Source organism: Scyliorhinus torazame, chromosome X (genome assembly GCF_047496885.1).
Source record: "Scyliorhinus torazame isolate Kashiwa2021f chromosome X, sScyTor2.1, whole genome shotgun sequence".
In the NCBI taxonomy this organism is placed as follows: Eukaryota; Metazoa; Chordata; class Chondrichthyes; order Carcharhiniformes; family Scyliorhinidae; genus Scyliorhinus; species Scyliorhinus torazame.
The window spans coordinates 39872732-39900643 of NC_092738.1; the positions used below are offsets into that span (position 1 = coordinate 39872732).

The 27912-nt window shown below is 53.3% G+C and overlaps 1 protein-coding gene across 2 annotated transcripts in view; it reads left to right on the forward strand.

The window, feature by feature from the left end:
• LOC140405350 (tachykinin-3-like) overlaps positions 1-12222 on the forward strand; it is a 56496-nt gene extending 44274 nt beyond the window's left edge. For both annotated transcript variants that reach the window (XM_072493648.1, XM_072493649.1), the window contains exons 6-7: positions 10339-10407; positions 12112-12222. In XM_072493648.1, the coding sequence (XP_072349749.1) occupies positions 10339-10406 (68 nt within the window). In that variant the 3' untranslated portion in view covers position 10407; positions 12112-12222. The remainder of the gene's footprint in view (positions 1-10338; positions 10408-12111) is intronic.
• Positions 12223-27912: the final 15690 nt, after the last annotated feature.

The window sequence follows — 27912 nt, forward strand, 5'->3', positions numbered from 1 at the left end:
GTACAGTACAGCGCAGCACAGTAGAGAGCAGTGCAGTGCAGTGCAGTACAGCGCAGAGCAGTGCAGTACAGCGCAGAGCAGTGCAGTGCAGTACAGCGCAGCACAGAGCAGTGCAGTACAGCGCAGCACAGTACAGTGCAGTACAGCGCAGCACAGTACAGAGCAGTACAGTGCAGCGCAGCACAGTACAGTACAGAGCAGTACAGCGCAGCACAGTACAGAGCAGAGCAGTGCAGTACAGCGCAGCACAGTACAGAGCAGTGCAGTGCAGTACAGAGCAGTGCAGTACAGAGCAGTGCAGTACAGAGCAGTGCAGTACAGAGCAGTGCAGTACAGAGCAGTGCAGTACAGAGCAGTGCAGTACAGAGCAGTGCAGTACAGAGCAGTGCAGTACAGAGCAGTGCAGTACAGAGCAGTGCAGTACAGAGCAGTGCAGTACAGAGCAGTGCAGTACAGAGCAGTGCAGTACAGAGCAGTGCAGTACAGAGCAGTGCAGTACAGAGCAGTGCAGTACAGAGCAGTGCAGTACAGAGCAGTGCAGTACAGAGCAGCGCAGTACAGAGCAGTGCAGTACAGAGCAGCGCAGTACAGAGCAGTGCAGTACAGCGCAGCACAGAGCAGTACAGCACAGCGCAGCACAGTACAGAGCAGTGCAGTACAGCGCAGCACAGTACAGAGCAGTGCAGTGCAGTACAGCGCAGCACAGTACAGAGCAGTGCAGTGCAGTGCAGTACAGAGCAGTGCAGTACAGCGCAGCACAGTACAGAGCAGTGCAGTACAGCGCAGCACAGTACAGAGCAGTGCAGTACAGCGCAGCACAGTACAGAGCAGTACAGCGCAGCACAGTACAGCGCAGCGCAGTACAGCACAGTACAGAGCAGTGCAGTACAGCGCAGTACAGAGTAGTGCAGTACAGCGCAGCACAGAGCAGTGCAGCACAGCGCAGCACAGAGCAGAGCAGAGCAGTACAGTACAGCACAGAGCAGTGCAGTGCAGTACAGCGCAGTACAGAGCAGTGCAGTAGAGTGCAGTACAGCGCAGTACAGCGCAGTGCAGTACAGCGCAGCACAGTACAGAGCAGTGCAGTACAGCACAGTGCAGAGCAGTACAGCGCAGAGCAGTACAGCGCAGAGCAGTACAGCGCAGAGCAGTGCAGTGCAGTGCAGTACAGCGCAGCACAGAGCAGTGCAGTACAGCACAGTACAGAGCAGTGCAGTACAGCGCAGCACAGAGCAGTGCAGTACAGAGCAGCGCAGTGCAGTGCAACGCAGCACAGTACAGAGCAGTGCAGTACAGCGCAGCACAGTACAGAGCAGAGCAGAGCAGTGCAGTACAGCGCAGCACAGTACAGTACAGAGCAGTGCAGTACAGCGCAGCACAGAGCAGTGCAGTACAGCGCAGCACAGAGCAGAGCAGTACAGCGCAGCACAGTGCAGTACAGCGCAGTACAGCGCAGTACAGCGCAGTACAGCGCAGTACAGCGCAGTACAGCGCAGTACAGCGCAGTACAGAGCAGTACAGAGCAGTGCAGTACAGCGCAGCACAGTACATAGCAGTGCAGTGCAGTACAGCACAGTGCAGAGCAGTGCAGTGCAGTACAGCGCAGTACAGCGCAGCACAGTACAGTGCAGTACAGCGCAGCACAGTACAGAGCAGTGCAGTACAGCGCAGCACAGTACAGAGCAGTGCAGTGCAGTGCAGTACAGCGCAGCACAGTACAGAGCAGTGCAGTACAGCGCAGAACAGTACAGAGCAGTGCAGAGCAGTGCAGTACAGCGCAGAACAGTACAGAGCAGTGCAGTACAGCGCAGTACAGAGCAGTGCAGTACAGCGCAGCACAGTACAGAGCAGTACAGCGCAGTACAGAGCAGTACAGCGCAGTACAGAGCAGTGCAGTACAGCGCAGCACAGTACAGAGCAGTGCAGTGCAGTGCAGTACAGCGCAGCACAGTACAGAGCAGTGCAGTGCAGTACAGCGCAGCACAGTACAGAGCAGTGCAGTACAGCGCAGCACAGTACAGAGCAGTGCAGTGCAGTACAGCGCAGCACAGTACAGAGCAGTGCAGTGCAGTACAGCGCAGCACAGTACAGAGCAGTGCAGTACAGCGCAGCACAGTGCAGAGCAGTGCAGTGCAGTACAGCGCAGCACAGTACAGAGCAGTGCAGTGCAGTACAGTACAGTACAGCGCAGTACAGAGCAGTGCAGTACAGCGCAGCACAGTACAGAGCAGTGCAGTGCAGTACAGCGCAGTACAGAGCAGTGCAGTACAGCGCAGCACAGAGCAGTGCAGCACAGCGCAGCACAGAGCAGTGCAGTGCAGTACAGCGCAGCACAGTACAGAGCAGTGCAGTGCAGTACAGCGCAGTACAGAGCAGTGCAGTACAGCGCAGCACAGTACAGAGCAGTGCAGTACTGCGCAGTACAGAGCAGTGCAGTACAGCGTAGCACAGTACAGAGCAGTGCAGTGCAGTACAGCGCAGTACAGAGCAGTACAGTACAGCGCAGCACAGTACAGAGCAGTACAGTACAGAGCAGCACAGTACAGAGCAGTGCAGCGCAGCACAGAGCAGTGCAGTGCAGTGCAGCACAGTACAGAGCAGTGCAGTACAGAGCAGTGCGGTACAGCGCAGCACAGAGCAGTGCAGTACAGCGCAGCACAGTACAGAGCAGTGCAGTACAGCGCAGCACAGTACAGAGCAGTGCAGTACAGCGCAGCACAGTACAGAGCAGTGCAGTGCAGTGCAGTGCAGCGCAGCACAGTACAGAGCAGTGCAGTACAGCGCAGCACAGTACAGAGCAGTGCAGTGCAGTACAGCGCAGCACAGTACAGAGCAGTGCAGTACAGCGCAGTACAGAGCAGTGCAGTACAGCGCAGCACAGTACAGAGCAGTGCAGTACAGCGCAGCACAGTACAGAGCAGTGCAGTGCAGTACAGCGCAGCACAGTACAGAGCAGTGCAGTGCAGTACAGCGCAGCACAGTACAGAGCAGTGCAGTGCAGTACAGCGCAGCACAGTACAGAGCAGTGCAGTGCAGCACAGTACAGAGCAGTGCAGTACAGCGCAGCACAGTACAGAGCAGTGCAGTGCAGTACAGCGCAGCACAGTACAGAGCAGTGCAGTACTGCGCAGTACAGAGCAGTGCAGTACAGCGCAGTACAGTACAGAGCAGTGCAGTGCAGTACAGCGCAGCACAAAGCAGTGCAGTACAGAGCAGCGCAGTGCAGCGCAACGCAGCACAGTACAGAGCAGTGCAGTACAGCGCAGCACAGTACAGAGCAGAGCAGAGCAGTGCAGTACAGCGCAGCACAGTACAGTACAGTACAGAGCAGTGCAGTACAGCGCAGCACAGAGCAGTGCAGTACAGCGCAGCACAGAGCAGTGCAGTACAGCGCAGCACAGAGCAGAGCAGAGCAGAGCAGAGCAGTACAGCGCAGCACAGTGCAGTACAGTGCAGTACAGCACAGTACAGCGCAGTACAGCGCAGTACAGCGCAGTACAGCGCAGTACAGCGCAGTACAGCGCAGTACAGCGCAGTACAGCGCAGTACAGCGCAGTACAGAGCAGTACAGAGCAGTACAGAGCAGTGCAGTACAGCGCAGTACAGCGCAGCACAGTACATAGCAGTGCAGTACAGCACAGTGCAGAGCAGTGCAGTGCAGTACAGCGCAGCACAGTACAGTGCAGTACAGCGCAGCACAGTACAGAGCAGTGCAGTACAGCGCAGCACAGTACAGAGCAGTGCAGTGCAGTACAGCGCAGCACAGTACAGAGCAGTGCAGTACAGCGCAGAACAGTACAGAGCAGTGCAGTACAGCGCAGAACAGTACAGAGCAGTGCAGTACAGCGCAGTACAGAGCAGTGCAGTACAGCGCAGCACAGTACAGAGCAGTACAGCGCAGTACAGAGCAGTGCAGTACAGCGCAGCACAGTACAGAGCAGTGCAGTGCAGTGCAGTGCAGTACAGCGCAGCACAGTACAGTGCAGTGCAGTGCAGTGCAGTACAGCGCAGCACAGTACAGTGCAGTGCAGTGCAGTGCAGTACAGCGCAGCACAGTACAGAGCAGTGCAGTGCAGTACAGCGCAGCACAGTACAGAGCAGTGTAGTGCAGTACAGCGCAGCACAGTACAGAGCAGTGCAGTGCAGTGCAGTACAGCGCAGCACAGTACAGTACAGAGCAGTGCAGTACAGCGCAGTACAGAGCAGTGCAGTACAGTACAGCGCAGCACAGTAGAGAGCAGTGCAGTGCAGTACAGCGCAGTGCAGTGCAGTACAGCGCAGAGCAGTGCAGTGCAGTACAGCGCAGCACAGAGCAGTGCAGTACAGCGCAGCACAGTACAGTGCAGTACAGCGCAGCACAGTACAGAGCAGTACAGTGCAGCGCAGCACAGTACAGAGCAGTGCAGTACAGCGCAGCACAGAGCAGAGCAGCGCAGCACAGAGCAGTGCAGTACAGCGCAGCACAGTACAGAGCAGTGCAGTACAGAGCAGTACAGTGCAGCAGAGCAGTGCAGTGCAGTACAGCGCAGCACAGTACAGAGCAGTGCAGTACAGCGCAGTACAGAGCAGTGCAGTACAGTACAGCGCAGCACAGTAGAGAGCAGTGCAGTGCAGTGCAGTACAGCGCAGAGCAGTGCAGTACAGCGCAGAGCAGTGCAGTGCAGTACAGCGCAGCACAGAGCAGTGCAGTACAGCGCAGCACAGTACAGTGCAGTACAGCGCAGCACAGTACAGAGCAGTACAGTGCAGCGCAGCACAGTACAGTACAGAGCAGTACAGCGCAGCACAGTACAGAGCAGAGCAGTGCAGTACAGCGCAGCACAGTACAGAGCAGTGCAGTGCAGTACAGAGCAGTGCAGTACAGAGCAGTGCAGTACAGAGCAGTGCAGTACAGAGCAGTGCAGTACAGAGCAGTGCAGTACAGAGCAGTGCAGTACAGAGCAGTGCAGTACAGAGCAGTGCAGTACAGAGCAGTGCAGTACAGAGCAGTGCAGTACAGAGCAGTGCAGTACAGAGCAGTGCAGTACAGAGCAGTGCAGTACAGAGCAGTGCAGTACAGAGCAGTGCAGTACAGAGCAGTGCAGTACAGAGCAGCGCAGTACAGAGCAGTGCAGTACAGCGCAGCGCAGTACAGAGCAGTGCAGTACAGCGCAGCACAGAGCAGTACAGCACAGCGCAGCACAGTACAGAGCAGTGCAGTACAGCGCAGCACAGTACAGAGCAGTGCAGTGCAGTACAGCGCAGCACAGTACAGAGCAGTGCAGTGCAGTGCAGTACAGAGCAGTGCAGTACAGCGCAGCACAGTACAGAGCAGTGCAGTACAGCGCAGCACAGTACAGAGCAGTGCAGTACAGCGCAGCACAGTACAGAGCAGTACAGCGCAGCACAGTACAGCGCAGCGCAGTACAGCACAGTACAGAGCAGTGCAGTACAGCGCAGTACAGAGTAGTGCAGTACAGCGCAGCACAGAGCAGTGCAGCACAGCGCAGCACAGAGCAGAGCAGAGCAGTACAGTACAGCACAGAGCAGTGCAGTGCAGTACAGCGCAGTACAGAGCAGTGCAGTAGAGTGCAGTACAGCGCAGTACAGCGCAGTGCAGTACAGCGCAGCACAGTACAGAGCAGTGCAGTACAGCACAGTGCAGAGCAGTACAGCGCAGAGCAGTACAGCGCAGAGCAGTACAGCGCAGAGCAGTGCAGTGCAGTGCAGTACAGCGCAGCACAGAGCAGTGCAGTACAGCACAGTACAGAGCAGTGCAGTACAGCGCAGCACAGAGCAGTGCAGTACAGAGCAGCGCAGTGCAGCGCAACGCAGCACAGTACAGAGCAGTGCAGTACAGCGCAGCACAGTACAGAGCAGAGCAGAGCAGTGCAGTACAGCGCAGCACAGTACAGTACAGAGCAGTGCAGTACAGCGCAGCACAGAGCAGTGCAGTACAGCGCAGCACAGAGCAGAGCAGCACAGCGCAGCACAGCGCAGTACAGCGCAGTACAGCGCAGTACAGCGCAGTACAGCGCAGTACAGCGCAGTACAGCGCAGTACAGCGCAGTACAGAGCAGTACAGAGCAGTGCAGTACAGCGCAGCACAGTACATAGCAGTGCAGTGCAGTACAGCACAGTGCAGAGCAGTGCAGTGCAGTACAGCGCAGTACAGCGCAGCACAGTACAGTGCAGTACAGCGCAGCACAGTACAGAGCAGTGCAGTACAGCGCAGCACAGTACAGAGCAGTGCAGTGCAGTGCAGTACAGCGCAGCACAGTACAGAGCAGTGCAGTACAGCGCAGAACAGTACAGAGCAGTGCAGAGCAGTGCAGTACAGCGCAGAACAGTACAGAGCAGTGCAGTACAGCGCAGTACAGAGCAGTGCAGTACAGCGCAGCACAGTACAGAGCAGTACAGCGCAGTACAGAGCAGTACAGCGCAGTACAGAGCAGTGCAGTACAGCGCAGCACAGTACAGAGCAGTGCAGTGCAGTGCAGTACAGCGCAGCACAGTACAGAGCAGTGCAGTGCAGTACAGCGCAGCACAGTACAGAGCAGTGCAGTACAGCGCAGCACAGTACAGAGCAGTGCAGTGCAGTACAGCGCAGCACAGTACAGAGCAGTGCAGTGCAGTACAGCGCAGCACAGTACAGAGCAGTGCAGTACAGCGCAGCACAGTGCAGAGCAGTGCAGTGCAGTACAGCGCAGCACAGTACAGAGCAGTGCAGTGCAGTACAGTACAGTACAGCGCAGTACAGAGCAGTGCAGTACAGCGCAGCACAGTACAGAGCAGTGCAGTGCAGTACAGCGCAGTACAGAGCAGTGCAGTACAGCGCAGCACAGAGCAGTGCAGCACAGCGCAGCACAGAGCAGTGCAGTGCAGTACAGCGCAGCACAGTACAGAGCAGTGCAGTGCAGTACAGCGCAGTACAGAGCAGTGCAGTACAGCGCAGCACAGTACAGAGCAGTGCAGTACTGCGCAGTACAGAGCAGTGCAGTACAGCGCAGCACAGTACAGAGCAGTGCAGTGCAGTACAGCGCAGTACAGAGCAGTACAGTACAGCGCAGCACAGTACAGAGCAGTACAGTACAGAGCAGCACAGTACAGAGCAGTGCAGCGCAGCGCAGCACAGAGCAGTGCAGTGCAGTGCAGCACAGTACAGAGCAGTGCAGTACAGAGCAGTGCGGTACAGCGCAGCACAGAGCAGTGCAGTACAGCGCAGCACAGTACAGAGCAGTGCAGTACAGCGCAGCACAGTACAGAGCAGTGCAGTACAGCGCAGCACAGTACAGAGCAGTGCAGTGCAGTGCAGTGCAGCGCAGCACAGTACAGAGCAGTGCAGTACAGCGCAGCACAGTACAGAGCAGTGCAGTGCAGTACAGCGCAGCACAGTACAGAGCAGTGCAGTACAGCGCATTACAGAGCAGTGCAGTACAGCGCAGCACAGTACAGAGCAGTGCAGTACAGCGCAGCACAGTACAGAGCAGTGCAGTGCAGTACAGCGCAGCACAGTACAGAGCAGTGCAGTGCAGTACAGCGCAGCACAGTACAGAGCAGTGCAGTGCAGTACAGCGCAGCACAGTACAGAGCAGTGCAGTGCAGCGCAGTGCAGTGCAGCGCAGCACAGTACAGAGCAGTGCAGTGCAGCGCAGCACAGTACAGAGCAGTGCAGTGCAGTACAGAGCAGTGCAGTACAGCGCAGCACAGTACAGAGCAGTGCAGTACTGCGCAGTACAGAGCAGTGCAGTACAGCGCAGTACAGTACAGAGCAGTGCAGTGCAGTACAGCGCAGCACAGTACAGAGCAGTGCAGTGCAGTACAGCGCAGTACAGAGCAGTGCAGTACAGCGCAGCACAGAGCAGTGCAGTGCAGTACAGCACAGCGCAGTGCAGCACAGCACAGAGCAGTGCAGCGCAGCGCAGCACAGAGCAGTGCAGTGCAGTACAGCGCAGCACAGTACAGAGCAGTGCAGTACAGTGCAGCACAGAGCAGTGCAGTACAGCGCAGCACAGTACAGAGCAGTGCAGTGCAGTACAGCGCAGTACAGAGCAGTGCAGTACAGCGCAGTAAAGAGCAGTGCAGTACAGCGCAGCACAGTACAGTGCAGTACAGTGCAGAGCAGTGCAGTGCAGTGCAGTGCAGCACAGTACAGTACAGTGCAGCACAGAGCAGTGCAGTACAGCGCAGCACAGTACAGAGCAGTACAGTGCAGTACAGTGCAGTACAGTGCAGTACAGCGCAGCACAGTACAGAGCAGTGCAGTGCAGTGCAGTACAGCGCAGCACAGTACAGCGCAGTACAGAGCAGTGCAGTACAGTGCAGCACAGTACAGAGCAGTGCAGTACAGCGCAGTACAGAGCAGTGCAGTACAGCGCAGCACAGCGCAGTGCAGTACAGAGCAGTGCAGTGCAGTACAGCGCAGTACAGAGCAGTGCAGTACAGCGCAGCGCAGTATAGCGCAGCGCAGCACAGTAGAGCAGTGCAGTGCAGTACAGCGCAGTACAGTACAACGCAGCGCAGCACAGTACAGCGCAGCGCAGTACAGAGCAGTGCAGCTCAGCGCAGTGCAATGCAGTGCAGCGCAATGGGACCGGTAGATACCGGGAGATCCCACTTGCGGGAACTACCCGGATCGCCACACCTCACTAGATCTAACGCGATCTCCTGCGGCGTTGCGATGGAGACTAGATGGAACGGCAATCATGGGTGTCTCCCAGGGGATTGGAGAGACCCAGGTGCATGCCGTTTGGCCAGGGTGCTCAGCTGGCACTGCCAAGCTGGTATTTTTTGTGCGGCAGTGATCGGACCAGGGAGGTGCCCTGCATAGGTGTGGGGGACCTGGGGACCCCCTTATGGTTAGTCTGGGGTTTGTGCATCCTGTCAGGGGCTCGAGAGATCAGGATGCTCGATCTCTCAGTGCACTGAGGTGTTTCAGCGGCTGGAGCCCCTCAGTCCATAAAACGGTGTGAAGTGTGGCCTCATCAGGGAGTGCAGAAGGAGGCCATTCAGCCCATCGAGTTTGCACCAGCCCTTGGAAAGAGCACCCTACTTAAGCCCACACCACCACCCTATCCCCGTAGCCCAACCTAACATTTTGGACACTAAGGGGCAATTTATCACGGCCAATCCACCGAACCTGCACATCTTTGGACTGTGGGAGGAAACCGGAGCACCCGGAGGAAACCCACGCAGACACGGGGAGAACGTGCAGACTCCACACAGACAGTGACCCAGCGGGGGATCAAACCTGGGACCCTGGTGATGCGAGGTTGCAGTGCTAACCACTGTGCTACCGTGCCGCACATATTCAATGAGAGTTGCGATTTGTTTTGATCGAGTTGATTAACAAAGGCTGGCTCGGAGACAGAAATTCCTGCTTTTCAAATGGTGCGAGAGGATCCTTAACATCTACAAGAGCCATCAGCCGAGTTTAACGCCTCATTGAAAGACAGTGGGCGTCATTCTCCGACCCCCCCCGCCGGGTCGGAGAATGGCCGTTGGCCGCCGTGAATCCCGCCCCCGCCGAAGTCTCCGCTCCCGGAGATTGGGCGGGGGCGGGAATCGGGCCGCGCCGGTTGGCAGGACCCCCCGCTGGATTCTCCGGCCCGGATGGGCCGAAGTCCCGCCCAGGAATTGCCTGTCCCGCCGACGTAAATCAAACCTGGTATTTACTGGCGGGACCAGGCGGCGTGGGCGGGCTCCGGGGTCCTGGGGGGGGGGGGGGGGGGGGGCGCGGGGCGATCTGACCCCGGGGGGTGCCCCCACGGTGGCCTGGCCCGCGATCGGGGCCCACCGATCCGCGGGCGGGCCTGTGCCGTGGGGGCACTCTTTCCCTTCCGCCTCCGCAACGGCCTCCACCACGGCGGAGGCGGAAGAGACTCTCCCCACTGCGCATGCGTGGGAAACTGACAGCGGCCGCTGACGCTCCCGCGCATGCGCCGCATTTCCGCGCCAGCTGGCGGGGAAACAAACGCCATTTCCGCCAGCTGGCGGGGCGGAAATCCCTCCGGCGTCGGCCTAGCCCCTCAATGTTGGGGCTAGGCCGCCAAAGATGCGGAGCATTCCGCACCTTTGGGCCAGCGCGATGCCCGTCTGATTGGCGCCGACTTTGGCGCCAGTCGGCGGACATCCCGCCGTTGGGGGAGAATTTCGCCCAGTGCCTCTGACAGCCCAGTGCTCCCGCAGTACGGAGTGTCAGCCTTAGATCGGTGCAGAAAAACTGCGGAACAGCACAGGAATCTGCAACCTTTTGATTCAGAGGCAAGTGTGGTACCATTGATGCACAGCTGAAAACTTTGAGGGGTGGTTAACAAAAAAAACATTGAAATAATAATTTCAAATGTCACATTTAAACAGATACATCAACAACTCTAAATAAAGATGTTCCAGAGAGAAAAGGACCCAGAACTCCCTCCAAGCACTGAGGTAATTATTTTACATCTTTCAAATGTCTCATTAAAAGTGACAACTTAGTAGCAAACCTTTCTGAAAATAGAAAATGCTGGAAATACTCAGAGAATCAGACAGCACTTGTTCAATTCTCGGACCACACCCTAACACTTGTGCAGGATACCGTAAAGAACCACAAACACTTTTAAAAACATTTTTAAACCGTGAGGAAAAGATACTTCGCTCCGGCAGTGATTCCACTGACTAATAGGTATCTTTTATTTAAAACAAACTTTTATTATTAACACAGGATTAAACACATCATAGAAAATAGCTTACAATTAACAGTTAAACAATTCTCAATAAGAAAAGGAAACCCTTTTTAGGACTAACTTATACTTTCTCTATCTCCAATCAAGCCAAGCACATCACATGTCAAAAGCCACTTATAAATAAAGTTAGCAAACACAGGGTTACTTGCTGTACACTTGAATAGAGATTTTGTGGAAAGACTGCTTGAAGAGAGGGAAACAACCTATGCATTCTCCTGCCTGTGTCAAGACTACTACTTAATCTTGACAGCCTTGAGCAAATGCTGCTGCTCACCTTAAATCTCCGAGCACACTCCCAGCTACAGACCTGGCTCCTCCCATTAATTACATTATCTTCATCTCACTCGGATCCCCTGACCTGCTTACCCAAGTCTAAACACAATGTCTCATGTTATCTACTCTCCAGGGACTATCCAGCAATCATAACTAAATTCCATTAGGCCTCTCTTTGTAAACACATCCACGGTTGGAATGAATGATGGACTTACTTTTAAAGCATCTTAATTGCATCTTTTGCAGACACTGAGGCTGCCTGTAGGTTAAACCAAGATTTTAAAAATATATATTGCTGCATATATACACCTCAACCCAGGTTTTTAAATGACATTACTGCAACAGATATATCATATATTTACAATCTATATTTTAAAAATCCTACATTCACCACACGTGTGGAGAGAGTTGATGTTTCAGGTCACTAAGTGTTCAGAGCTCTAGTCATGAATAAGAGCATATCCAAAGCTGGTCAGTAAGAGTTGCATATTGACTTGTGGCTTGCTTTTTCATATGTCAGCACCGATCACATGTGGGTCCTGGACATGTGTGTGTGTGTGTGTACGTATGTGTGGATGTGCACAAGTGTGCATACATGTACGTGTGTGCATACATGTACGTGTGTGCGTAAGCGCGTACGTGTGGATGGGAGGGTTTTCTCTGGAGCAGAGAAGATGAGGGGCGGCCTGATCGAGGTGGAGAGGATTATGAGGGGCATGGACAGAGGGGATAGGGAGCAGCTGTTCCTCTTAGTTGAAGGGTCAGTTACGAGAGGGACACAAGTTCAAGGTGAGGGGCAGGAGGATTGGAGGAAAACCTAGTCACCCAGAGGGCGGTGAGGGTCTGGAACGCACGGCCTGGGAGGGGGGAGAGGCGGGTCGCCTCACATCCTTTACAAAGTACCTGGATGGGCACTTGGCACGTCACAGCATTCAAGGCTATGGAACAAGTGCTGACAAATGGGATTAGGTGGGCAGGTCGGGTGTTTTCCATGTGTCGGTGCAGACTCGATGGGCCGAAGGGTCTCTGCTGCACTGTGTGATTCTGTGAAATAGAAAAACTAGGTTGAGCTGGGATGTTTCTCACAGGCAAAGATCAACTAAACAGTGTTTTTCTCTGTCTTTCGGATTTGCAGGTCCATTAAACCTTCAAAGGAATTGGGACCATTCGAAGAATTTTTAAAAAAGCGATGGGCTCCATCTACCAAAGTGCACCGTTCTAAATAAACCCCTAAATTTGTTCTGTACAGTGGAGAAGTATGTTGACAGTAGATTTGCATTTGTATTTAAAGCCTATTCGAATTCACGGACACAGGTTGGAGGGATTCAGTGAGAAATATTTATCACTTAGCAGTTTGACTTGGTGTTCTGCTTTTCCACCCCACCACCCCCACCCCCTCCTGTGTTGTCTACTCCCAACTGTGTTTTGGGTTTTGAAATTCAGTGCTAAAACTCCCAAGCTATGCTTGTTATTATCGCTCTTCCTAGTGCCTCTGGCAGTCTGGAGATCAATATTGCTTTGATTTCTGCGGCCAGCCATTGCCCCCAGATGTCACACATTCTGCCCACAGAATGGGATCCTCCACGCCCCAATCACGCCTCCGGACTACTTTCTTTCCCCGCAATGGTCTAATTAGACATTTCATTTTCCAGACATTGGCCAGCACGCTTGCATCACGACAGAAACATGTGTTTGAATTTCAATTACCCGTGGAATTTCAAAGGGTCATCGAATTTCCCTTCCATTCTAACACGGGCTCCATTTACGCTATTCCTTCCCATTCGTACCATACGCGCTTTCTCATTCTCGCAAATAGCGACAACTCGAAGAGTCTCCAAGATGCTTTCGGCAGAGGAGAGAAAAAAGTACTTTTCCCTCCAACAGTCCCAAATTTTTTAATCAAACCAAATCTTGAGGGCGGTAATCTCGGGCGGTGTGCATCAAGCGCAAAGAGACGGCGGGCGGGATTCTCTGTCGGCCGACCCTGGAATCGGGAAACGCGATTGGGCGGAGAATCGGTTTTGATGCTGAAATCGGGGTGGGCGCCGATTTGACGCCAAATCACAATTGCCGGGTGCCTCGACAGTGGCGTCAATGGATTCCACTCCGCACGTACAGTAAACGGCGTTGACATATCATTACCGGGACCAACCCGGTATTCTCAGGGGCCTCCACCTCCGATGGGCCGAGTTCCCGATGCCGCGATTCACTGGTGCTTTTAAAAATCATGAAACAGGCGCCGTGGCTGCTGAGGGGGAGAGAGGGGGACGGGGAGTGCCCAACATCGCCACAGTGTGCTAGCCGCTGTGCCGCTGGCCAGGGGGCTACTGCCGGCGCCGGGGGGAGTGTGTGTGGGGAGTGTAATGTGTGTGTGTGGCTGGGATGAGTGTGTGTGGGGAGTGTAATGTGTGTGTGAGGCTGGGATGAGTGTGTGTGGGAGTGTAATCTGTGTGTGGGGCTGGGATGAGTGTGTGTGGGGAGTGTAATGTGTGTGTGCGGCTGGGATGAGTGTGTGTGGGGAGTGTAATGTGTGTGTGCGGCTGGGATGAGTGTGTGTGGGGAGTGTAATGTGTGTGTGCGGCTGGGATGAGTGTGTGTGGGGAGTGTAATGTGTGTGTGCGGCTGGGATGAGTGTGTGTGGGGAGTGTAATGTGTGTGTGCGGCTGGGATGAGTGTGTGTGGGGAGTGTAATGTGTGTGTGTGTCTGGGATGAGTGTGTGTGGGGAGTGTAATGTGTGTGTGCGGCTGGGATGAGTGTGTGTGGGGAGTGTGATGTGTGTGCGCGGCTGGGATGAGTGTGTGTGGGGAGTGTAATGTGTGTGTGTGGCTGGGATGAGTGTGTGTGGGGAGTGTAATGTGTGTGTGGTTGGGATGAGTGTGTGTGAGAAGTGTAATGTGTGTGTGTGGCTGGGATGAGTGTGTGTGGGGAGTGTAATGTGTGTGTGGGGCTGGGATGAGTGTGTGTGAGAAGTGTAATGTGTGTGTGTGGCTGGGATGAGTGTGTGTGGGGAGTGTAATGTGTGTGTGGGGCTGGGATGAGTGTGTGTGGGGAGTGTAATGTGTGTGTGGGGAGTGTAATGTGTGTGCGGCTGGGATGAGTGTGTGTGGGGAGTGTAATGTGTGTGTGCGGCTGGGATGAGTGTGTGTGGGGAGTGTAATGTGTGTGTGTGGCTGGGATGAGTGTGTGTGGGGAGTGTAATGTGTGTGTGGGGCTGGGATGAGTGTGTGTGGGGAGTGTAATGTGTGTGTGGGGAGTGTAATGTGTGTGCGGCTGGGATGAGTGTGTGTGGGGAGTGTAATGTGTGTGTGCGGCTGGGATGAGTGTGTGTGGGGAGTGTAATGTGTGTGTGTGGCTGGGATGAGTGTGTGTGGGGAGTGTAATGTGTGTGTGCGGCTGGGATGAGTGTGTGTGGGGAGTGTAATGTGTGTGTGCGGCTGGGATGAGTGTGTGTGGGGAGTGTAATGTGTGTGTGCGGCTGGGATGAGTGTGTGTGGGGAGTGTAATGTGTGTGTGCGGCTGGGATGAGTGTGTGTGGGGAGTGTAATGTGTGTGTGTGTCTGGGATGAGTGTGTGTGGGTAGTGTAATGTGTGTGTGCGGCTGGGATGAGTGTGTGTGGGGAGTGTAATGTGTGTGTGCGGCTGGGATGAGTGTGTGTGGGGAGTGTAATGTGTGTGTGCGGCTGGGATGGGTGTGTGTGGGGAGTGTAATGTGTGTGTGCGGCTGGGATGAGTGTGTGTGGGGAGTGTAAAGTGTGTGTGCGGCTGGGGTGAGTGTGTGTGGGGAGTGTAATGTGTGTGTGCGGCTGGGATGAGTGTGTGTGGGGAGTGTAATGTGTGTGTGCGGCTGGGATGAGTGTGTGTGGGGAGTGTAATGTGTGTGTGTGGCTGGGATGAGTGTGTGTGGGGAGTGTAATGTGTGTGTGTGGCTGGGATGAGTGTGTGTGGGGAGTGTAATGTGTGTGTGCGGCTGGGATGAGTGTGTGTGGGGAGTGTAATGTGTGTGTGCGGCTGGGATGAGTGTGTGTGGGGAGTGTAATGTGTGTGTGCGGCTGGGATGAGTGTGTGTGGGGAGTGTGATGTGTGTGTGCGGCTGGGATGAGTGTGTGTGGGGAGTGTAATGTGTGTGTGCGGCTGGGATGGGTGTGTGTGGGGAGTGTAATGTGTGTGTGCGGCTGGGATGAGTGTGTGTGGGGAGTGTAAAGTGTGTGTGCGGCTGGGATGAGTGTGTGTGGGGAGTGTAATGTGTGTGTGTGGCTGGGATGAGTGTGTGTGAGGAGTGTAATGTGTGTGCGTGGCTGGGATGAGTGTGTGTGGGGAGTGTAATGTGTGTGTGTGGCTGGGATGAGTGTGTGTGGGGAGTGTAATGTGTGTGTGTGGCTGGGGTGAGTGTGTGTGGGGAGTGTAATGTGTGTGTGCGGCTGGGATGAGAGTGTGCGGGGAGTGGAATGTGTGTGTGCGGCTGGGATGAGTGTGTGTGGGGAGTGTAATGTGTGTGTGTGGCTGGGGTGAGTGTGTGTGGGGAGTGTAATGTGTGTGTGCGGCTGGGATGAGAGTGTGCGGGGAGTGGAATGTGTGTGTGCGGCTGGGATGAGTGTGTGTGGGGAGTGTAATGTGTGTGTGCGGCTGGGATGAGTGTGTGTGGGGAGTGTAATGTGTGTGTGCGGCTGGGATGAGTGTGTGTGGGGAGTGTAATGTGTGTGCGGCTGGGATGAGTCTGTGTGGGGAGTGTAATGTGTGTGTGGGGCTGGGATGAGTGTGTGCGGGGAGTGTAATGTGTGTGTGTTGCTGGGGTGAGTGTGTGTGGGGAGTGTAATGTGTGTGTGCGGCTGGGATGAGTGTGTGTGGGGAGTGTAATGTGTGTGTGTGGCTGGGATGAGTGTGTGTGGGGAGTGTAATGTGTGTGTGCGGCTGGGATGAGTGTGTGTGGGCAGTGTAATGTGTGTGTGTTGCTGGGGTGAGTGTGTGTGGGGAGTGTAATGTGTGTGTGCGGCTGGGATGAGTGTGTGTGGGGAGTGTAATGTGTGTGTGCGGCTGGGATGAGTGTGTGTGGGGAGTGTAATGTGTGTGTGCGGCTGGGTGAGTGTGTGGGGAGAGTAATGTGTGTGTGCGGCTGGGATGAGTGTGTGTGGGGAGTGTAATGTGTGTGTGTGGCTGGGATGAGTGTGTGTGGGGAGTGTAATGTGTGTGTGCGGCTGGGGTGAGTGTGTGTGGGGAGTGTAATGTGTGTGTGCGGCTGGGATGAGTGTGTGTGGGGAGTGTAATGTGTGTGTGCGGCTGGGATGAGTGTGTGTGGGGAGTGTAATGTGTGTGTGTGGCTGGGATGAGTGTGTGTGGAGAGTGTAATGTGAGTGTGCGGCTGGGATGAGTGTGTGTGGGGAGTGTAATGTGTGTGTGGCTGGGATGAGTGTGTGTGGGGAGTGTAATGTGTGTGCAGCTGGGATGAGTGTGTGTGGGGAGTGTAATGTGTGTGTGTGACTGGGATGAGTGTGTGTGGGGAGTGTAATGTGTGTGCGGCTGGGATGAGTGTGTGTGGGGAGTGTAATGTGTGTGTGCGGCTGGGATGAGTGTGTGTGGGGAGTGTAATGTGTGTGTGCGGCTGGGTGAGTGTGTGGGGAGAGTAATGTGTGTGCGCGGCTGGGATGAGTGTGTGTGGGGAGTGTAATGTGTGTGTGCGGCTGGGATGAGTGTGTGTGGGGAGTGTAATGTGTGTGTGCGGCTGGGATGAGTGTGTGTGGGGAGTGTAATGTGTGTGTGCGGCTGGGATGAGTGTGTGTGGGCAGTGTAATGTGTGTGCGGCTGGGATGAGTGTGTGTGGGGAGTGTAATGTGTGTGTGCGGCTGGGATGAGTGTGTGTGGGGAGTGTAATGTGTGTGTGTGGCTGGGATGAATGTGTGTGTGGGGAGTGTAATGTGTGTGTGGGGAGTGTAATGTATGTGCGGCTGGGATGAGTGTGTGTGGGGAGTGTAATGTGTGTGTGCGGCTGGGATGTGTGTGTGGGGAGGGTAATGTGTGTGTGCGGCTGGGATGAGTGTGTGTGGGGAGTGTAATGTGTGTGTGCGGCTGGGATGAGTGTGTGTGGGGAGTGTAATGTGTGTGTGCGGCTGGGATGAGTGTGTGCGGGGAGTGTAATGTGTGTGTGTTGCTGGGGTGAGTGTGTGTGGGGAGTGTAATGTGTGTGTGCGGCTGGGATGAGTGTGAGTGCGGCTGGGATGAGTGTGTGTGGGGAGTGTAATGTGTGTGTGTGGCTGGGATGAGTGTGTGCGGGGAGTGTAATGTGTGTGTGTTGCTGGGGTGAGTGTGTGTGGGGAGTGTAATGTGTGTGTGCGGCTGGGATGAGTGTGTGTGGGGAGTGTAATGTGTGTGTGCGGCTGGGATGAGTGTGTGTGGGGAGTGTAATGTGTACGTGCGGCTGGGATGAGTGTGTGTGGGGAGTGTAATGTGTGTGGGGAGTGTAATGTGTGTGGGGAGTGTAATGTGTGTGGGGAGTGCAATGTGTACGTGCGGCTGGGATGAGTGTGTGTGGGGAGTGTAATGTGTGTGTGCGGCTGGGTGAGTGTGTGTGGGGAGTGTAATGTGTGTGTGCGGCTGGGATGAGTGTGTGTGGGGAGTGTAACGTGTACGTGCGGCTGGGATGAGTGTGTGTGGGGAGTGTAATGTGTGTGTGCGGCTGGGATGAGTGTGTGTGGGGAGTGTAATGTGTGTGTGTGGCTGGGATGAGTGTGTGTGGGGAGTGTAATGTGTGTGTGTGCGGCTGGGATGAGTGTGTGTGGGGAGTGTAATGTGTGTGTGCGGCTGGGATGAGTGTGTGTGGGGAGTGTAATGTGTGTGTGCGGCTGGGATGGGTGTGTGTGGGGAGTGTAATGTGTGTGTGCGGCTGGGATGAGTGTGTGTGGGGAGTGTAAAGTGTGTGTGCGGCTGGGATGAGTGTGTGTGGGGAGTGTAATGTGTGTGTGTGGCTGGGATGAGTGTGTGTGGGGAGTGTAATGTGTGTGTGTGGCTGGGATGAGTGTGTGTGGGGAGTGTAATGTGTGTGTGCGGCTGGGATGAGTGTGTGTGGGGAGTGTAATGTGTGTGTGTGGCTGGGATGAGTGTGTGTGGGGAGTGTAATGTGTGTGTGTGGCTGGGGTGAGTGTGTGTGGGGAGTGTAATGTGTGTGTGTGGCTGGGATGAGTGTGTGTGGGGAGTGTAATGTGTGTGTGTGGCTGGGATGAGTGTGTGTGGGGAGTGTAATGTGTGTGTGTGGCTGGGGTGAGTGTGTGTGGGGAGTGTAATGTGTGTGTGCGGCTGGGATGAGAGTGTGTGGGGAGTGTAATGTGTGTGTGCGGCTGGGATGAGTGTGTGCGGGGAGTGGAATGTGTGTGTGCGGCTGGGATGAGTGTGTGTGGGGAGTGTAATGTGTGTGCGGCTGGGATGAGTGTGTGCGGGGAGTGTAATGTGTGTGTGGGGCTGGGATGAGGGTGTGCGGGGAGTGTAATGTGTGTGTGTTGCTGGGGTGAGTGTGTGTGGGGAGTGTAATGTGTGTGTGCGGCTGGGATGAGTGTGTGTGGGGAGTGTAATGTGTGTGTGTGGCTGGGATGAGTGTGTGTGGGGAGTGTAATGTGTGTGTGCGGCTGGGATGAGTGTGTGTGGGGAGTGTAATGTGTGTGTGTTGCTGGGGTGAGTGTGTGTGGGGAGTGTAATGTGTGTGTGCGGCTGGGATGAGTGTGTGTGGGGAGTGTAATGTGTGTGTGCGGCTGGGATGAGTGTGTGTGGGGAGTGTAATGTGTGTGTGCGGCTGGGTGAGTGTGTGGGGAGAGTAATGTGTGTGTGCGGCTGGGATGAGTGTGTGTGGGGAGTGTAATGTGTGTGTGTGGCTGGGATGAGTGTGTGTGGGGAGTGTAATGTGTGTGTGCGGCTGGGGTGAGTGTGTGTGGGGAGTGTAATGTGTGTGTGCGGCTGGGATGAGTGTGTGTGGGGAGTGTAATGTGTGTGTGCGGCTGGGATGAGTGTGTGTGGGGAGTGTAATGTGTGTGTGTGGCTGGGATGAGTGTGTGTGGAGAGTGTAATGTGAGTGTGCGGCTGGGATGAGTGTGTGTGGGGAGTGTAATGTGTGTGTGGCTGGGATGAGTGTGTGTGGGGAGTGTAATGTGTGTGCAGCTGGGATGAGTGTGTGTGGGGAGTGTAATGTGTGTGTGTGACTGGGATGAGTGTGTGTGGGGAGTGTAATGTGTGTGCGGCTGGGATGAGTGTGTGTGGGGAGTGTAATGTGTGTGTGCGGCTGGGATGAGTGTGTGTGGGGAGTGTAATGTGTGTGTGCGGCTGGGATGAGTGTGTGTGGGGAGTGTAATGTGTGTGTGCGGCTGGGTGAGTGTGTGGGGAGAGTAATGTGTGTGCGCGGCTGGGATGAGAGTGTGTGGGGAGTGTAATGTGTGTGTGCGGCTGGGATGAGTGTGTGTGGGGAGTGTAATGTGTGTGTGCGGCTGGGATGAGTGTGTGTGGGGAGTGTAATGTGTGTGTGCGGCTGGGATGAGTGTGTGTGGGCAGTGTAATGTGTGTGCGGCTGGGATGAGTGTGTGTGGGGAGTGTAATGTGTGTGTGCGGCTGGGATGAGTGTGTGTGGGGAGTGTAATGTGTGTGTGTGGCTGGGATGAATGTGTGTGTGGGGAGTGTAATGTGTGTGTGGGGAGTGTAATGTATGTGCGGCTGGGATGAGTGTGTGTGGGGAGTGTAATGTGTGTGTGCGGCTGGGATGTGTGTGTGGGGAGGGTAATGTGTGTGTGCGGCTGGGATGAGTGTGTGTGGGGAGTGTAATGTGTGTGTGCGGCTGGGATGAGTGTGTGTGGGGAGTGTAATGTGTGTGTGCGGCTGGGATGAGTGTGTGCGGGGAGTGTAATGTGTGTGTGCGGCTGGGATGAGTGTGTGTGGGGAGTGTAATGTGTGTGTGTGGCTGGGGTGAGTGTGTGTGGGGAGTGTAATGTGTGTGTGTGTCTGGGGTGAGTGTGTGTGGGGAGTGTAATGTGTGTGTGGGGCTGGGATGAGTGTGTGTGGGGAGTGTAATGTGTGTGTGCGGCTGGGGTGAGTGTGTGTGGGGAGTGTAATGTGTGTGTGTGGCTGGGATGTGTGTGTGTGGGGAGTGTAATGTGTGTGTGTGTCTGGGGTGAGTGTGTGTGGGGAGTGTAATGTGTGTGTGTGTCTGGGGTGAGTGTGTGTGGGGAGTGTAATGTGTGTGTGCGGCTGGGATGAGTGTGTGTGGGGAGGGTAATGTGTGTGTGCGGCTGGGATGAGTGTGTGTGGGGAGTGTAATGTGTGTGTGCGGCTGGGATGAGTGTGTGTGGGGAGTGTAATGTGTGTGTGCGGCTGGGATGAGTGTGTGTGGGGAGTGTAATGTGTGTGTGCGGCTGGGATGAGTGTGTGTGGGGAGTGTAATGTGTGTGTGCGGCTGGGATGAGTGTGTGTGGGGAGTGTAATGTGTGTGTGTGGCTGGGGTGAGTGTGTGTGGGGAGTGTAATGTGTGTGTGCGGCTGGGATGAGTGTGTGTGGGGAGTGTAATGTGTGTGTGCGGCTGGGATGAGTGTGTGTGGGGAGTGTAATGTGTGTGTGCGGCTGGGATGAGTGTGTGTGGGGAGTGTAATGTGTGTGTGCGGCTGGGATGAGTGTGTGTGGGGAGTGTAATGTGTGTGTGCGGCTGGGATGAGTGTGTGTGGGGAGTGTAATGTGTGTGTGCGGCTGGGATGAGTGTGTGTGGGAGTGTAATGTGTGTTTGCGGCTGGGATGAGTGTGTGTGGGGAGTGTAATGTGTGTGTGTGGCTGGGATGAGTGTGTGGGGAGTGTAATGTGTGTGTGCGGTGGGATGAGTGTGTGTGGGGAGTGTAATGTGTGTGTGCGGCTGGGATGAGTGTGTGGGGAGTGTAATGTGTGTGTGTGGCTGGGATGAGTGTGTGTGGGGAGTGTAATGTGTGTGTGGGGCTGGGATGAGTGTGTGTGGGGAGTGTAATTGTGTGGGGCTGGGATGAGTGTGTGTGGGGAGTGTAATGTGTGTGTGTGTCTGGGGTGAGTGTGTGTGGGGAGTGTAATGTGTGTGTGCGGCTGGGATGAGTGTGTGTGGGGAGTGTAATGTGTGTGTGTGTCTGGGGTGAGTGTGTGTGGGGAGTGTAATGTGTGTGTGCGGCTGGATTGAGTGTGTGTGGGGAGTGTAATGTGTGTGTGTGCGGCTGGGATGAGTGTGTGTGGGGAGTGTAATGTGTGTGTGCGGCTGGGATGAGTGTGTGTGGGGAGTGTAATGTGTGTGTGTGGCTGGGATGAGTGTGTGTGGGGAGTGTAATGTGTGCGTGCGGCTGGGATGAGTGTGTGTGGGGAGTGTAATGTGTGTGTGTGGCTGGGATGAGTGTGTGTGGGGAGTGTAATGTGTGTGTGCGGCTGGGATGAGTGTGTGTGGGGAGTGTAATGTGTGTGTGCGGCTGGGATGAGTGTGTGTGGGGAGGTTAATGTGTGTGTGCGGCTGGGATGGTGTGTGTGGGGAGTGTAATGTGTGTGTGCGGCTGGGATGAGTGTGTGTGGGGAGTGTAATGTGTGTGTGGGGCTGGGATGAGTGTGTGTGGGGAGTGTAATGTGTGTGTGCAGCTGGGATGAGTGTGTGTGGGGAGTGTAATGTGTGTGTGCGGCTGGGATGAGTGTGTGTGGGGAGTGTAATGTGTGTGTGCGGCTGGGATGAGTGTGTGTGGGGAGTGTAATGTGTGTGTGCGGCTGGGATGAGTGTGTGTGGGGAGTGTAATGTGTGTGTGCGGCTGGGATGAGTGTGTGGGGAGTGTAATGTGTGTGTGCGGCTGGGATGAGTGTGTGTGGGGAGTGTAATGTGTGTGTGCGGCTGGGATGAGTGTGTGTGGGGAGTGTAATGTGTGTGTGGCTGGGATGAGTGTGTGTGGGGAGTGTAATGTGTGTGTGCGGCTGGGATGAGTGTGTGTGGGGAGTGTAATGTGTGTGTGCGGCTGGGATGAGTGTGTGTGGGGAGTGTAATGTGTGTGTGCGGCTGGGATGAGTGTGTGTGGGGAGTGTAATGTGTGTGTGGGGCTGGGTTGAGTGTGAGTGGGGAGTGTAATGTGTGTGTGCGGCTGCAGTCTGTCAGCCTCCCGAGTGTCAATCACACACCCGGCCAATCCGGCCCCGTTACTCATTGGAATGGATTGTGTTCCCCGTGGCCCCGGTGCTAGCCCCTAAACGGTAACGGAATCGGTCCAGGTTCGGCGCCAGTTTTGTTGTCGTGGAAGTCCACGAATCCTGTGCCAGCGTCAACACTTAGTCTCAGTGACGGAGAATGCCGCCCCCTTTCTTGCCTCTGCGAGGTTTAGTATCTGTCACATTCCCAACCTCCACAGCAAAGTACCCAGACCAGTTCATTCATGCATTTCCAGAGAGCAGCAGTAACAGGCAGTCAAACTTCTTTCCTTCCACAACGAGACGCATGGACATGGATCCAAACTGAGGCCTCTGCTTGAATATTACTGCTTCCGGCCTTTTTCTGGCACTCCCTAGCTGCATTCTGCCTCCCTGTCCGTTTGCGAGGCTTACTGAGAGCCAGAATGAGCGTGGGCATCAACATTCTTGCATAGCCCTTCATCCACTTAACTATTAAACTGTCCTCAAGAAGACGGAGGCACTTTACTCAAAAGAAACACAAGCTGTAACCCCGAGGCCCCCCCACCACAAACCACATAACACTAACACAAAAACCATAAACTTGGACAACTGCAGTGTTTCACACACACCGTCTACGTCCCGTGTTATTCTGATTGGGCCCTGTTGTGACCCAGTGTGATCCGTTCATTGTTTCAATTATTTGGGCGCGTTCGGTGATATTGGTAGCCTTGGCTGCTCTTAGTAATTAACTGTATCGTCTTGACGAGCTTTATTCGGAAATAAATTGTGCCGTTCCAGAAGAATAAAAACCCAGCATGTCGTTACAGAAGCCATTTCAAGGGTGGAATTTTTAAGAGAACCTATTTTTAAGCTCAGAAACACAGCATCAAAACCCACGAACTATGGACAAAAAGAAACTCGCACAGGTCACCCCATTAAATGGCATGGATGAAATCCCACAATAATCTTCATTTAAGCACACTATTTTATCAATTATTTATATTTTAAATTATAGGGGGAGAGATAATTCTTTGCAAAAACAGCCCCTTGCTATAAAAAGCGCATTGTATTATTTGACAACAGTAATTAAGTAATGACTCATGAGCTGAAGCAGAGATTAGTTGTCGCCCCCCTCCCCCCACATACAACTGTGACAATTCGGTCCAACTCCCGATTGGGCGCAGAAGGCCGGGTGGGAGCACAGGGATTCTACCTCAGGCCCTCTCAAGAGGTCCAGAGGGGTGCCTGCCACTTCCACCATTTGCGACCCTGTCGGGTCACCATTTAAAAAAATGAAGATGTGAAAATAAAATAGGACACAAAAAAAAAAAGCGAGCCATAATTTGAATTTTGAAAATGCTTTCCCACCCTTTTTCTGCGCAAATGCACTAATTATTGAGAAAGAAATCTCGCTCTCGCGCAGCGTCACGGTTGACATTAAGCAGGGCGAGACCATTCAAAAGCTTTTGACCCACAGTTGGATAGTGATAGTTCTTTATCTGCTTCAACACGGTGAAAATGTGTTCAGCTGAAGCCACTGATGCATTGCAGACTGACCAAAAGATGAAACATTCCACAGAGTCCAAGTTAGAAGTGTTTCTTGAAGCAATTCCTCTGGCTTGCAGTCCAGAGAAGAGCGTTTTCACTCTTGGGGATTTATGTTGAAAAACTATCCATTATAAAGGGTTACTGCAAAGGAATAGTATGACAGCTTCAACCATGTGCTCGCTCTGCTGCCTTAATGTACGTACATACTTCTCCCCTCCTTCACCCGTAGGATAGGCAGCACAGACGCTGCCCGATAGGCAATACGGAGGAACAGCAAAACTTACTTTCTTTTCGTATATTACTTCCGTCTGCCCATAAAAACAAGTTGCGACACTTATCAAATGCCCCAAAAAATGAACATGTCTAAATTTGAGGCCCCTTTGAGCTTGAGGTCCAGGCAAATGGCCCTCTTGCACCCCCCCCCCCCCCAAATTGTCTCTGGGTTTGAGATCTTTCCATCCAATATCTCCTTTAACTCGGTATCCATTTATTTTTGATTACACCTCTTGTTGGATTGCAGTCCAATTGCTGCACACCTGCTTCATGATATCCTGTTATCCACAAAACTCCCTCTTTAAAGTACTTATCAGACATCTTGCCACATTTGACGGTGAGTGGAGTAGAAATAAAAGTTTTAAAATCATGGTGTTGGGTCAATAACACATGAAAAGAAATTCACAACTGTATATATCAAAGCGTTATTCTTTCGTGCCATTTTTAAAATGGACGTTCCAGCCCAAAAGATGGCTGCTACAAGTCACATGAACACAGAATTGACCTATGTTCTGTAAGCTGTCAACAGGAATTAGAAAAACAAAATAATACTCCTGTCATCATCATGAAATCCCACACCTAATTTTAAAGGCATTATAATCAGAAAATCAGGACACTTGCAGATAGAAACTCAATATGCTAGCAGAGTTTCAACTATTAATATCCTGGGGGTTGCCATTGATCAGAAACTGAACTGGACCCAGTCACATTAATACCGTGGCTACCAGGGCAGGTCAGAGGCTGGGAATCCTGCGGAGAGTAACTCACCTCCTGACCCCCCAAAGCCTATCCACCATCTACAAGGCACAAGTCAGGAGTGTGATGGAATAGTCTCCACTTGCCTGGATGAGCGCAGCTCCAACAACACTCAAGAAGCTCAACACCATCCAGGACAAAGCAACCCCGCTTGATTGCTCCCCTTCCACAAACATTCATTCCCTCCACCACCGACGCACAGTGGCAGCCGTGTGCACCATCTACAAGATGCACTGCAGTAACTCACCAAGGTTCCTCAGGCAGCACCTTCCAAACCCACGACCTCTACCATCTAGAAGGACAAGAGCAGCAGATACCTGGGAACCCCACCACCTGGAGGTTCCCCTCCAAGTCACTCACCATCCTGACTGGGAAATATATCGGCCGTTCCTTCACTGTCGCTGGGGCAACATCCTGGAACTCTCTCCCTAACAGCACAGTGGGTGTAGCTACACCACATGGACTGCAGCGGTTCAAGAAGGCAGCTCACCACCACTTTATCAAGGCAATTCGGGGTGGGCAATAAATGCTGGGCCTCATCAACAACACCCATATTCCATGAACAAATTTAAAAAAGAGAAGGAAAAAAAAGATATGGGAACTAAGATTGGTATTAGACATCAGCACAAACTAGATGGGCCGAATGGCTTGTTTCGCTGCTGTAACAGTCGCACAGAAGGTAAGTAAATTTACAGAGATAGGACGGGGGAGTAGGATAGGGGGGTGGGCCTAGGTCCTTTGATTTTGTGTGCGCAGCCCTTGCAGTGACAAGTATAGCTCAACTCCAACAATGAATTCACAAGTAAGTTTTTCACTGGAACCTGAGCCCTACTCCCAATACATTTGTTTTTAGCTTACAGAAATATCACAGGCCAAATAGTGTTTCCTGTCCAGGCTAAAGTGACTGCAGTGTTTATTTACATTTTTAAAAATATATAGAAGCTTAGGAATGAGAGAATCTTAGAAGTGCAAAGCAACGTTCTGATCCACACATAGCCGATAAAGAGTACTCAACTCTCACTTTCATCTTCAGTTGAAGAATTCTTTTAATCGGAACAGTCTAACACTGCTTTAAAAATGTATTTTCCTTGGGCAGCACGGTGGCGCAGTGGTTAGCACTGCAGCCTCAGGGCGCCGAGGTCCCAGGTTCGATCCCGGCTCTGGGTCACTGTCCGTGTGGAGTTTGCACATTCTCCCCGTGTCTGCGTGGGTTTCACCCCCACAACCCAAAGATGTGCAGGGTAGGTGGATTGGCCACGCTAAATTGCCCCTTAACTGGAAAAAATATGAATTGGGTACTCTAAATGTATTTTTAAAATGTTTTCTTGGTTCCTCCTTGTGTGTAAGATCAGCTCTTCGTTAAGACGGGTTTAGGCTGAGAAATGAATTAGAGAATGATATTCACAGTTCAACTTAAAGCCCCAATCCTCTTTGGTCTGAGCAGCAGATAAAGAATCCCTACAGTGCAGAAGGCCATTTGGCCCATCGAGTCAGCACCACCCCTCTGAAAGAGCACCGTACCTAGGCCCACTCCCCCGCCCTATCTCGGTAACCCCACCTAACCTGCACATCTTTAACCACTGTGCCACCCTGCTGCAGAAGACAGTGGTACTTGTTAATCAAACAAACACGACATCAGTCTGAAACGAAAGGCATCAAAAACTACTGCTGCCGGAAACCTGAAAGATGAACAGAAAATGTTGGAAATACCAACTTCGCAGCAGAAAACCAAAGGGGGGGGGGGGGGGGTGGTATTGTTTCAAATGTGTGAGCCTTTTCTCAGAATTGGAGGGCAAGTCAGGTGAATGTCTCCTGTTCATCCATCCCGTCAATGTTATTCCACAGCCAATCTATTTGCATTGCAAACAAGCAGTCCCCAATTAACACATTCGGGGCTTCACGTGTCGACAATTGTCATGAAATGGCGGGGTACCAGCAGCATGCGCTGGGGAATCCGCATCACAACTTGCCAGGTAAGCATGTGAATGGCAATTGCCCAATCCAACACCGATTGTCACTCCTGGGAAATGATGGCTCGCTCACCTCTAGCCTGAGGGACATGGCTCAGGAAACCTACCACTAAAAAATGGAAACGATTTATTTTCAGTCATTTTAAGTGCTGTTGCTTCCTCCAATATTTCACCCAAGTTACAAATGATCAACAGGAATCACTCAGGGCCCGCCGCTGGTGCTTTCAAGAGCTTGGTTAGCTTGGCACTGCCACCAACAGGTACTGGGAGGTACTCCACCCCCAATTTGAAAGTAACAAAGATTGAATTCACAACCTGTATTTCTATAGCTTCTTTGACCCTGACAAAACATTCTAAGGCACTTCAGCAAAGTATTACAAAGCAAAATTAATTTGACACCGAGATACATAAGGAAATATCATAGCTCATGTGCAAATGCTTGGTCAAATAAGTCATTATTAAGGAGTGTGCGTCTTAAAGTTCGAAAGAGAGGTGGAGCTCGGAGGTTCAGGGAGGGAATTGTTGCGGAGAATCTTGTAGCTGGTACACACGGCCACTACTGTGCATCAGTGGCGGAGGGAGTGAATGTTAAGATGGTGGAAGGGGTCTTGATCAAGCAGGCTGCTTCTGTCCTGGATGGTCAGGAGACTCCGCACAGACAGTGACCCAGCCGGGGATCGAACCCGGGACCCTGGAGCGGTGAAGCAACTGTGCTAACCAATGTGCTACCATGCACTCAAAGTCTTATCCAATGGTGCTGTGCTTCTTGAGTGTTGTGGGAGCTGCGCTCATCCAGGCAAGTGGACAGTATTCCATCACACTCCTGACTTGTGCCTTGTAAATGGTGGACAGGCTTTGGGGGAGGAGTGGGGGGGGGGGGGTGGTAGGGGTCAGGAGGGGAGTTACTCAGGACAGAATTCCCAGTTGCCGGATAGACTCCAGAAGTGGCATCCGAGGGATGTCCCAGAGTGCTAGTAAAGCCTGCGGAGCTTATCCCAGCACGGGTTGCTGCCTATACATAACCAGAGCAGGAGGAAAAAGCAAAAGATGCTGATCCAAACTAAACTACACAAGAGTACCAAATCTTTGAAGCTACGCCACCCTGGGTGGGCATGCGGTCAATTCCAGCCCCACATGCCACAACACCAGTCAATTAACCAATTATTCTTAGAAAAATACCCCAAGTCTTTGGCCCTTGTCTACCCAATAATTACAGTCACCAGGTTTGTAAATGTAAACATAATGACTGTTTATTTATAACAATTATGATGAAATA